General features: G+C 41.1%; 1 protein-coding gene across 2 annotated transcripts; it reads right to left on the bottom strand.

Moving 5' to 3' along the window:
* Positions 1 to 346: 346 nt before the first annotated feature.
* Positions 347 to 12,245, bottom strand: LOC106585043 (TNF receptor-associated factor 5). 2 transcript variants are annotated; one of them, XM_014170798.3, is made up of 11 exons: positions 12,066 to 12,245; positions 8,645 to 8,884; positions 7,171 to 7,234; positions 6,777 to 6,878; positions 6,441 to 6,605; positions 5,354 to 5,431; positions 4,445 to 4,519; positions 3,091 to 3,183; positions 2,829 to 2,969; positions 2,098 to 2,269; positions 347 to 1,669 (listed from the first exon to the last, which is right to left on the bottom strand). In XM_014170798.3, the coding sequence occupies exons 1-11, from the start codon at positions 12,131 to 12,133 to the stop codon at positions 1,068 to 1,070; spliced, it is 1,800 nt and encodes a 599-aa protein (XP_014026273.1). In that variant the 5' UTR covers positions 12,134 to 12,245; the 3' UTR covers positions 347 to 1,067. The 2 variants fall into 2 exon arrangements, with proteins under 2 accessions (XP_014026273.1, XP_014026281.1); XM_014170806.3 differs by having other exon boundaries at positions 8,645 to 8,877; positions 12,066 to 12,205.
* Between the last annotated feature and the right edge of the window lie 312 nt (positions 12,246 to 12,557).

Raw genomic sequence — 12,557 nt, 5'->3', positions numbered from 1 at the left:
TTCTTTCATTCAGATCTAGGATGTGTTGTTTAAGTGTTCCCTTTATTTTTTTGAGCAGTATATTATTATCAAACAAATCAGGTAAATATGTAATTTTTCTATCAGAGTTGTTGTGGAATTGGCATTTGGCCATGACACTTAGGAAAAAACTAACTACACTTTTTATTTAGACACTAGATCCTCAATGGAATCCTCAAATTGTCAAAAAGAAATACTAAAAGGGTATGATTAGCTAATCGTTTTCTTTAATATAGACCCTTCCCCCAATAAGTTTACCATTGGAGGGAATTCAAGGTCCTTGTATGTCTTATTTTCAAGGTGGTAACACAATTACATAGAACTTACACACATTTGAATTGTTATTTTATTTTAATAGCCATTTAATAATTTTGTTTACTTTATAGCATTCAAAATAATGTCACTTCAACTCTACTAGAACAAGCACATTTGGTTTCCCTAACTACTTAAAACAATGCAGAAACATACGTTTTGTTTATAAATGATTAAGGAAAAACACATTCATTCAATTCATGAATCAAAAAAGCATGAAACAATTCACTCAATGGTAACACTTTATAATATTTTTTATGAATAAGCATTCTTACTTTTATAATGTTTACATTTCTAAATAATTTACAATCATTTATATAAACCTTCAACATGTACGGTATATTGGCTTATTCAGTAAAGTTGTTAAAGTGTATTTTAATAACATCAACTACTTTTTAACAGCTGTCCATTAAAATCCCTGAGTTGTCATCAATTGACAATTAATAGATTGTAGGACTTTAACACAAAATGCAATATCTGTGGGGAGCATTAACACTGGAATCCTCAGGGAACACATACAAGCAGTCTGCAGACAAGGCTAAAGCAATAAAAAAATGTAAATACTTCACTGAAATATCTGTATTGCTTTATCGTTTCAGTATCTGGGGAAAAATGCATGGACTTGCTGACACTTTCTGTTTGCTTACTTTGCTAAATTTGGAGTACAGCTGCACTGAGCTTTGTAGCATTAGCTAACTGTTTTTGAAATGATCTCGAACCAGTTCTTTAAGGCCTCTCTACAAGTCCTCCAAACCGCTCGTGTCTACTTTGACCTTAACAAAGAGCGTATCGTCTCTCACGTATATGGCGTTCTTGGGTGTCTCCAGCTGGGCATGCGAGGCAAAGCACTGGAAACCAGAGGCCACGTTGGTGGGGGCGTTGGAGGTTGCAGCGGCCGAGCCAGGCCGGTGGAAGCTAGTGTTTTCTGGGTCGGGTTTGAAACTCATAGTCAGGTGGTTGTTGGTGCCGCTCTGGTCCAGCACTGACAATGACACAGGCTGTCTGAAGGGCCAGGGCAAGAGGGGGTCAAAGTCACCCCTCATGAGGACCACGTAGAGAGACAGGTGGGTGTCCCGGCCGGCCCCGTCGCCGTTCAGGTAGGCCCTGGCGGCCATTTTGTAGCCACTGCGGCCCGTGTGGAAGGGCGCGCTGCTCAGGCACGGTCCCTGGCCTTGAGACCCGGCCTCCTTCCTCTTGCGGTAGTCGCGGAGCTTCCAGATGAGCTTGCCATCGTATGAGGTGGACTCGAGCTCTCTAAAGTGCTTCTCGTTGCATTCCAGCTGTGCTGTATGGATGCTGAGGAGGCGCGAGTGGCGCATGTAGGTCTCCTTCAACTCCCCTGGGGGAAAAGATGGGAGATGGAATTTTTTATACTTTAATTAATCCACAAGTGATTTTAATAAATGTCAGTACAATGTTAATGATTTGCCTATAATCGCTTAAAAGCCTTAAAGACTTAAGATCATTGGCCTAACATTTGAGTCTTTCCATAATCTGTTACAAGCCTTGGAGACTTTAGCGTATTGCCCTAAAAGTCTTGCATCTTTCCAGTAACCCGGGATTGGTAACCACTGAGTTACTTGAATTCTGTGGAATATGCTGCCAAAGACAGAGGCAGTTTTACCATAATTCAAATAACCCAGTGCCAGTTACATTTCACAAGACCCACTTTTCACACTTCATGGACTTACTGTCGGTGGAAACCATAATAATGATCTCTAATCCACCTTTAGTTCACCCAGACCATTAAGGACCTCCTCCACTCACCCAGGTGGTCTTTGAGCCCCTCCGTGACGGACACCTGCTGTCTGAGGGCGTCCAGGGACGCTCTGATTTGGCCCAGTTCCTCCCGGGCCACACCAGGGCCAAACACACTGGACAGCTCCACGAGCTGGAGCTGGACGCTTGAGATGTGGTCCCTCTGCTCCTCCAGAGACCTCTGTACAGGGACGACCAGAAAACGGTAACACTTTATTTTCAGTACTGCTATTTACTTGGGTAGTGTTCATAATCATTAGGCACCAAACAAAATGTTTTAAAACGTTTTCTGTTGCATGCCCTCAAACACAATCAAGGTAGTCTCTCTTATGAGAATCTTAAAGTTTTGATTCCTATGACCAAAGGATTCTACTAAGTGCAGTGTGTGAATGAATGATTCCTGCTTTGGGTTCCATTAACAGTAACAGCAGTGTTTCTTACCTGTACTGCAGACAGAGTGCATTATTTCCATAAATATTTATAAGGTATTTTCAGATTTTATTAAACAGAGAGAAGATGCAAGTGGGGAAAGATGGAGAGCGGCTGTGTCAAAGGGCAGTAGGCCAGATTCAAACCTATACCTACACTGTAGAAACATTACCGCTAGACCTGCCAGGCCTCTGGGTGTTGTATTGGTTACATATGGTAGAGAAATTAACATAAAATTATCTGGCAACAGTTATATGCAGTGTTGTTTCAAAGTACTGTGATTTATTTGAAGTTTGTTACATGCTTCTTACCTGTACTGCAGACAGGGTGTTGTCACATCGGCTGACCTGCTGGGCCAGCGGGCGGACCTCCTTCTCCAGACCGCTGACCTGGCGGCTCCTCTCCTGGAGCTCCTTGTGCCTCAGCAGCACCTCCTGCTGGAGGATTGCCATCTGCCGGGTCAGAGGAATGGTCAAAGTCTCCAGGTGCAACTTGCCCTTTGGTACACTGATCTAGACACTATAAGGGCTGAATCCTAACTTGAGAAAGGTTCTGGGTAGTGATTGGTCCTACCTGTGTCTCCAGCTTGGTGTTGCTCCCCAGAACCAGGAGGATATGGTCATTGAGAGCGGTTTCCTCATGAACTTGAACTTGGGCTCTCCTCTCCTGTCCACACAGAAAGAAATAACAATTAGTTGTATGGCAATCATCTGTTGCCATACAACTGCCTATCATGTCTAGACATGTTTAGCAATGATATGCCAAACAATGACATAGAAATTATAACACTCATTATACATACTGTATTGACATTAACTTGTCACGATGGGTAAGGCTGTTGTTGAACCAAGACAAATTCATGTGTCTTTTGGTTGTAATGTATAGGACTAGTTCATATAAACACCTATTACCATTACTGAACAAAAATATAAACGCAACATGTAAAGCGTTGGTCCCATGTTTCATGAGCTGAAATAAAAGATCCCAGAAATGTTCCACACACAAAAAACGTATTTCTTTCAAATTTTGTGCACAAATTTGTTTACATTCCTGTTAGTGAGCATTTCTCCTTTTCTAAAATAATCCAGCCGCCTCCATCCAGGTGTGGCATATCAAGAAGTTGATTAAACAGCATGATCATTACACAAGTGCACCTTGTGCTAGGGACAATAAAAAGACACTCTAAAATGTGCAGTTTTGTCACACAATACAATGTCACAGATGTCTGAAGTTTTGAGGGAGCGTGCATTTGGCAAGCTGACTACAGCAATGTCCTCCAGAACTATTGCCAGATAATTTTGTTAATTTCTCTACCATAAGCCACCGCCAACGTTGTTTAGAGAATTTGGCAGTACGTCCAACCGGCCTCACAACCTCAGACCACGTGTAACCACGCCAGCCCAGGACCTCCACATCTGGCTTCTTTACCTGCGGATCGTTTGAGACCAGCCACCCGGACAGTATTTCTGTCTGTAATAAAGCCCTTTTGTGGGGATGAACTCATTCTGATTGGCTGGGCCTGGCTCCCAAGTGGGTGGGCCTATGCCCTCCCATGACCACCCATAGGCTAATTAATTTATTTCAATTGATTGATTCCCTTATGTGTAACTCAGTAAAATCGTGGATGTTGCGTATATATTTTTGTTCATTCTGACACTCTCAGACAGATATTCTGGAGACCGTATAGACATTTCTTATTGTAGTGAATTGTTACAAGGCCATTGTTTTATCACCACACGACATCTGTGTCAGCCACTACCCATCCAAGAGGGTCGAATAAGGACTTCGACCCATTGAGAATGCAATCATTGCGACTTTGGAGCTTCCAGCCCAACCGAAAAATTGAGATTGTCCGACTACAACTAGATATCCTTTGGCGTAGAATTGGATTCCAAAGCACGGAGAGTGGGAGAATATGTCCACCAACCCGGACAAAGCAGCCATATTTCTTAAAAACACAGTCCGTCTGCACCTCAGGACACTGGTTAGCATGGTCTTCAAGCTGTGTGATAGAGAGAGAGTACATTAAAAGCAAAGAGGTGTTAGTCAGAGAGGGAAAGTGAGGGGGAGGGTATAAAAAGGTGAAAAAGAGAGGGGAGAATAGAGAAGAGAAGTCAGACGAAGAAGGATAAGTGAGATTGGGTGAGATGTAGAAGCAGGAACCAAATTAGCTCTACACACTCATACAGTTTTACAAACAGCTGTACAGTGTATTATACACCGAGTGTACAAAACATTAGGATCACTTTCTAATACTGAGTTTCACCCCCTTTTCCCCCCAGAACCGCCTCAATTCGTTGGGGCATGGTCTCCACATGGTGTTGAACGTGTTCCACAGGGATGCTGGCCCATGTTGACTCCAATGCTTCCCACAGTTGTGTCAAGTTGGCTGGATGTCCTTTGGGTGGTGGACCATTCTTGATACAGACAAACTGTTGAGCGTGAAAAACCCAGCAGCGTTGCAGTTCTTGACACCTACCCCGTTCAAAGGCACTTAAATCTTTTGTCTTGCCCATTTAGCTTCTGAATGGCACACATACACAATCCATGTCTTAAAAATACTTATTTAACTTGTCGCCCCCCCCCTCTTCATCTACACTGATTGAAGTGGATTTAACAAGTGACATCAATTAGGGATCATAGCTTTCACCTGGATTCACCTGGTCAGTCTGTCATGAAAAGAGTAGGTGTTCCTAATGTTTTGTACAATCAGTGTACGTACTTGTGGCAAAATGTCAAGGAATATAGAAAATCCTTCTTCAAACAATAAATGAGTCTCTTCAAAAAATACATTTAGCAAATAAAACAAATATTATGGTCATATCTGAATATTCACCATGCATCTTTTAATCATCTGGGAGCATTTGTTGGGGCACTTGATTTCAACCTCTGGGCATGAATGCCTCTCATGATCCTGGTGGAGTCCGAACAGAAATAATAAGGGATTATTAAGAAGGATGTTCCTTCTTAGTGACTTACAGTATCATATCATAATAGACTGAAAAGAACTTCGATCAAGTGTTGTCAAAGGCACTTGTAGTTTTGTGAACTGTTAAGAGACTGAAGTAAGGGTGAGGGATTCAAACAAATATTCAAGTCACTTGCGCCACCTGTTGGGAGAATTACTATACGTAATTCCCAGACTATGTAAAAATAATCTTTGGTTAAATGTAGTACAACCAAGGGTTAGAGGGGGAACACAGTTGAAGGACAATCCACTTCCTTAATATTACTTGTTATGATATGGGGGGTAGCATAGTGTTAGCACAGAGTTAGGCGACACATTTCCAGGATACACTTCCACATTCCATCCCCAGGTGGCAGCAATCAGATCTAGATGCTGAGCTAAGCCTTGAGAAACACATCAGGTGCAGCCAATTAAAATGATTGTCAGTCTAAGAGAAAGAGAGGCCAGAAGCCCCCCAGCCGGCCTTTTGTTTGTTTCTTTGTGTTAGTTAACCTCTTTGAATGGGCAGGCCTTTTCGTAGTTTGGTTTTTGTACATATTTATTTTGTCACCATCTGAACAAATAATAATAGCTTGGACTGGCTGACCAAAAGATCAAGACGGAGCTGGCCTTGGACCTAAGTTAAGGTAGCTGTGTCCTGGGTACATGCATTCAATACCTAGGTGCATACAGTGATTTCTCACATACTGTATATGCACATCTTAAATCCGGTTACCTAGGCCTAAGACACCTAGACATAACGGGTGCAGCAATATCAGTAGGTTAGTTATGGGTTTCGTAACAGAGTAAAAATACTATGTTGAACCTGAGGACCGTTCCACCATCTTAGAAAATCCCAAATACAACGGCAAATCGAAAGTCCTCATTTATATCAGAAAACTTAAACCCTGACCATTGCAAGAGTAAGAACAAATTAAAACAGACTTATAAAACAGTCAATTCCTCTGGCATTCACCTCGAGTTGGCAACATGTGTAAGGATGCTTGCAGTAGTGACAGGGCTCCATACGATAGGAGCAGCTGATTCTGAGGTGCTCCTGCAGGTCCTTACGTTGCATGATCTCACTGCAGCCTGCGTTGGAACACTGCAATGACTCAAACTGACATGTCTGTAGATGCTCCTGAGAAAGAGAGGGAAGGGGAGAGCCTGACATGTATCAAATGTTTAGTCATGTTGCTGTCTGAGCATTTGTTAATGATTTATTTTACAGTCCTGTTTCAGCTGGCGTTTGTCTCGTATTTTCTACAGCAACGGGTAACATCGGGTACTTGTGGTGTCTTGTGGGATTTACCTGCAACCGACATAATGTCATTCTGTGGGAGCAGTTGGGGGAGTTTGTGCAGTAAACGTCTAAATTTGAGATCTCCCTTTTGCAGCAATTGTCTTGGAAAACCTGCAGGAAACGGTAACAATTGTGTAGTATTGTTTTACATTTCAAGAAACTCATGATTAATTTCTGTCAATACAATCGTTTGTCTTACAAATGAAGTAGGTTGGGTGTCTTAAAGTTTCATGAAAAGTAAAACCCCCAAATATTTTTGTGTACCAATAAAAATACAAAGTAGACATCAGTTGTGTTATCAGTAAAACTGTACTCTGCAAAAGTAATTCTGAATAAAGTATGCCTAAAGTATTTCTTCATATTTAGCTTTCTTCCCAAATGAACCATGGTTTCTTAATCTCACCTCATCAGATTTGATCAAACCTCTGTCCAAAGGACAGGCAGGGGTGGTGGCAGGGGAGTTTTCCCTGCACAAAAGAGAGCATCACATTTCAATATGATTGCTGACTTTTAACTTATGACATATGCTACCTACAGTATCAACGAATGGCCCTTTAGCTCAATGGGCTAACACATTATTAAAGAGTAAATTCAGAATTGTACAACTTGATTAACTCACAAAGCCTTTTGAACAATTAGAATAGGTAGGAGATTATTGTCATATGTAATGTTGTATTTAAATTAATATGTGCACATGCCTCTTGGCAGGTGTAACTAGTAATATGTAAAGGTATTAGGAATGTGGATCTGTTTTTACTTTGCTTCTGTAGTTTTTCCAAATTTCTGTATGTTTTTACATTTCCTGGATCTAATAGTTCGCCTAATTTCAGTTTGACAAAATAAGCAAGGTATAGTGTGGAGAATCCTTGTACCAAGTAAAATATTGTATGTTCAGCTGTTTGCTGGTCTACAAAACCGAAAGTGAAAGATGCAGAAACAAAACTTAGAACAGATCTACCGCTAATTAGAGTTCATTTAAATGAGATGACAGGTCTTTATCTCACATTTCCATGTGAATTTGTTCAAATTGCCCGAAAAGTTACATATTGTAGCTTTAAGGACTCTTGGAAGACCAGCCCATGGTGGGCTAAAAGAGATTCAAATCAACCATGGGGACAAAGTGTACAAAGGATGGCTGCTTGCCTGGGCAAGGACATGTGCGACTGCCTGGACATGGGCTGCTTCTATACCCCTGCTCCAAGTGCAGATCAAACAGCCACTGCAAACATGAGCATTTAAAATAAATATATATTTAAAGGCTGAATCACCTGAAATTAACTCCATATTTGGTTTGATGTTACTTTATAGTCATGTGGCCGTTTAAAAAAAAACAAAAAAACAATGCTCAAATGCTTTCATTTCCAGTCTTGTGGTGGCTGTTTAAAAAAAGAACTAAACCATTTCTCCTGGACTACTTTCAGGAACCACCTAACTTACAATTAGCAGACACTCTTATCCAGAGCGACTTATAGTAGTGACTGCATACATTTTTGTACTGGTCCCCCCGTGGGAAATGAACCCACAACCCTGGCATTGTAAGCGCTATGCTCTAACAACTGAGCCACACAAGACCACTTCAAATTTCTAAATCCTGAACTTCCCCTTTAAGTTGTGACAGATCTTGCACAATTGAGGGCTGGTAATTGAGGGCTGATTCCAGTTCGATTTCAGTCAGCTTGGGTACATTTTTTACTTAAACAATAATACAATCTTCAGAAGGGAAAGGACCATTTTCAAATCACAAATAGAATTTCGATTCAACTCCTAGATTGACTGGAACTGAAATAGATTTGACCCAAAATCATACCCCCCCCAAAAATGTATATGAACACATAACATGCAGTAAATGGCTGTCTTATTATCACTACTATTCTTACAGGAGCCCTTGGATGCAGCGGTAGCAGAAGATGTGTCCGCAGCCAGTTTGGTGTGGGTTGAGAACTACTCCTTTACAGGTGGGACAAACATAGTGCTCTTCCAGCTTCTTCACAAACTTCAAACTGTGCTGCACTGCAGTCAAGTCCGATTCCCACGGTCCCGCCACTCCCGAATTCTGCCTGGAGAGTCCTCCGGATCCACTCAGGTCACTCTCCTTTGTTGCCATGCCAACCTGTAGACTGACAGGTGTGCGGTAGATGTTGGACAGTTTGTAGACCTATGCAAATGTACATCTACAAAGACTCCTATTCCAGAAGTCCTGCAATTGACTGACTACCTGCATGACTTTGACATTCAGAAAATCCCATTCAAAGCTCTCCATAATGAGATATAGGCCAAACATTTGTGCATGAAAGTGTTTAGTAAATAGGGGGAGGGGTTTATGTAAAATCCCCACATTGTAAAACAAACCTATCTTTTTAAGGAGTTTATTCACACGGACTTATAACCAGGGCTGTAGCTACATATGAGGACACCGAGGTCTGGACCTCCTGTAATATTTTTGAATACAAATAAATACATTGTCACTGACTGACAGTCACTTAATTAGACCATGACTGTTAACCTTTTATAGATTGGTAAATTAGTCGTTAGTCTAGCCAGCTAAACTTTCATGGCTGAATTACCGACCGGGAACGCAAAGCATGTACCTAGGGGTCCTGACCTCCAAGGGGCCCACATTCATTCTGGTAGTCACTCTCACTCATATTATACAAACATGGCAAAGTGTGTAGAATTGCAGGAAATTGGCTGTAAAACTGCAACAAATCTGTAAAGCAAACTTATTTGTTGACAAAATACTTTTTCTGCCAACAGATCCCTCTGTACATATAAAATTATAGTTTTGAATTCCGGTGCTGAGTTGATGTGAGTTAAGGTGTAGTGGCTAATTGTATAGCTAATATGCTACAGTTGAAGTTGGACGTTTACATACACCTTAGCCAAATTCCCTCCGTTTTTTACAATTCCTGACATTTAATCATAGAAAAAACTCCCTGTCTTAGGTCAGTTAGGATCACCACTTTATTTTAAGAATGTGAAATGTCAGAATAATAGAGATTTATTTCAGCTTTTATTTATTTCATCACATTCCCAGTGGGTCAGAAGTTTACATACACTCAATTAGTATTTGGTAGCATTGCCTTTAAATTGTTTAACTTGTGTCAAACATTTCGTGTAGCCTTCCAAAAGCTTCCCACAATAATTTGGGTGAATTTTGGCCCATTCCTCCTGACAGAGCTGGTGTAACTGAGTCAGGTTTGTAGGACACCTTGCTAGCACACACTTTTTCAGTTCTGCCCACAAATCTTCTATAGGATTGAGGTCGGGGCTTTGTAATGGCCACTCCAATACCTTGACTTTGTTGTCCTTAAACCATTTTGCCACAACTTTGGAAGTATGCTTGGGGTCAATGTCCATTTGGAAGACCCATTAGCGACCAAGCTTTAACTTCCTGACTGATGTCTTGATGTTGCTTCAATATATCCACATAATTTTCCTACCCCATGATGCCATCTTTTTGTGAAATGCACCAGTCCCTCCTGCAGCAAAGCATCCCCACAACATGATACTGCCACCCGTGTTTCACGGATGGGATGGTGTTCTTCGGCTTGCAAGCCTCCCCCTTTTTCCTCCAAACATAACGATGGTCATTATGGCCAATATCTATTTTTGTTTCATCAGACCAGAGGACATTTCTCCAAAAAGTACGATCTTTGTCCCCATGTGCAATTGCAAACCGTAGTCTGACTTTTTTATGGCAGTTTTGGAGCAGTGGCTTCTTCCTTGCTGAGTGGCCTTTCAGGTTATGTCGATATAGATCTCGTTTTACTGTGGATATAGATACTTTTCTACCCGTTTCCTCTAGCATCTTCACAAAGTCCTTTGCTGTTGTTCTGGGATTGATTTGCACTTTCCCCACCAAAGTACGTTGATCTCTAGGAGACAGAACGCATCTCCTTCCTGAGTGGTATGACGGCTGCGTGGTCCCATGTTGTTTATACTTGCGCATTATTGTTTGTACAGATGAACGTGGTACCTTCAGGCGTTTGGAAATTGCTCCCAAGGATGAACCAGACTTGTGGAGGTCAACAATTTTTTTCTGAGGTCTTGGCTGACTTCTTTTGATTTTCCCATGATGTCAAGCAAAGAGGCACTGAGTTTGAAGGTAAGCCTTGAAATACATCCACAGGTACACCTCCAATTGACTCAAATTATGTCAATTGGCCTAGCAGAAGCTTCTAAAGCCATGACATCCTTTTCTGGAATTTTACAAGCTGTTTAAAGGCACAGTCAACTTAGAGTATGTAATCTTCTGACCCACTGGAATTGTGATACAGTGAATTATAAGTGAAATAATCTGTCTGTAAACAATTGTTGGAAAAATTACTTGTGTCATGCACAAAGTAGATGTCCTAACCGACTTGCCAAAATTATAGTTTGTTAACAAGAAATTTGTGGAGTGATTGAAAAATGAGTTTTAATGACTCCAACCTAAATGTATGTAAACTTCCGACTTCAACTGTATATGTTTGTAGATCGACTGAGGTGAATGACGCTACAGCAACCAATGTTATAATGGCTGGGGTCATTTTTACTTATTTTTGAGGTTCTCCAAATAGCGTTTTTAAATTGTATAGAAATGCAGTTAATGAGCTTCAACTGTCTTAACATCTATTGAAATGGTGGGGGGGTGGGGGGTCCTTCCAGACCTCACTAAAACTCAGACCCTAGCTTACAGCCCTGCTTGTCGGGATGTTCATTAAGGCATTAGTGTGTGGTAAAGTTTCCATCTTCTAACATGTTTAATGTTAAATCAAGCAAATATTCCTATAATTCTCAATCGGCACCCATGAAGGACCGTTGGTCGTCAGTGCATTGTCTCATCAAAATCTCCCTTTCAAAAATCCCCCAAGCCTAGTGGCTTAGCGCTGATGGAACCAGCGATTCTGTCTTTGGGGTAACCCCCTCGCAGCCCACGCTAATGGTACGCGGCAAATCCTTAATGAGACAATGGACAAATATGCAAAACATGTCTTATGTTGTATTATTGCATTAACAGTTCGAGGGTATTCATTGACGTTATATTGAGAGAGACAAAAAGCCGCGACGGAATAATGCGCTCTTTGCAGCACCACAATGTCGGGGAATCCCCACTGCTGAAGAACAGCATAATTAATGTTGTTTCCAATAGATGAAAACGTCATGATTATTATAAAAATAGATAATTTTAATGTTAAGACGAAATCCAAGGGAGTTCTAGTTAAAACGGCACACTGAAATGAGTTTGCTTTCGTTTTCATAGCCTACATAATAAACTGTTGGATTGAAGATCTGAGCAGGCATGCAGTGCGTTCTTACCGTGTCTTTAAAAACGGAATGTGCGACGATGTTCTTGATATACTTTTGTAATTTACCTCCACGTTCATATGGCAAAAACTTCTGCACAGTACAGTGTGTGTAGCCCAGGCTATACGTCACAACTCGGCGTGCCGCAAATTCTATATGAGCGGAAAATGTTTCAGGAAGTGAATGTAATGGCACTGTGTGAGGTTCACACCCTTTAAATGACCGTATCCTGAAACGCTGTAAAATAAAATGTATGGTTGGCACCTTGCATAGCCTCCCTGAAGCGTATCGAGGTAGGGTGCTGAAGAAATTGTCCCTTTTTTATGCATCCACAGGTTTAAAATGGTATTTGCTGGAAAATGAGAGTTGAAAATGGAGAAGTTTCTAGTTATTTTCAAGTACATTGTGATAATTTAACTATAGGCTACAGTTCACGGAGCTAGTAGTTCTATCAAACGTCATAGTGGTGCTTATAATACTGCTGTATTACACGTTTGAGCATAT

Source organism: Salmo salar, chromosome 02 (assembly GCF_965601325.2).
Source record: "Salmo salar chromosome 02, fSalSal1, whole genome shotgun sequence".
NCBI classification, from domain to species: domain Eukaryota; kingdom Metazoa; phylum Chordata; class Actinopteri; order Salmoniformes; family Salmonidae; genus Salmo; species Salmo salar.
This window is presented reverse-complemented; position numbering and strand designations above follow the sequence as displayed.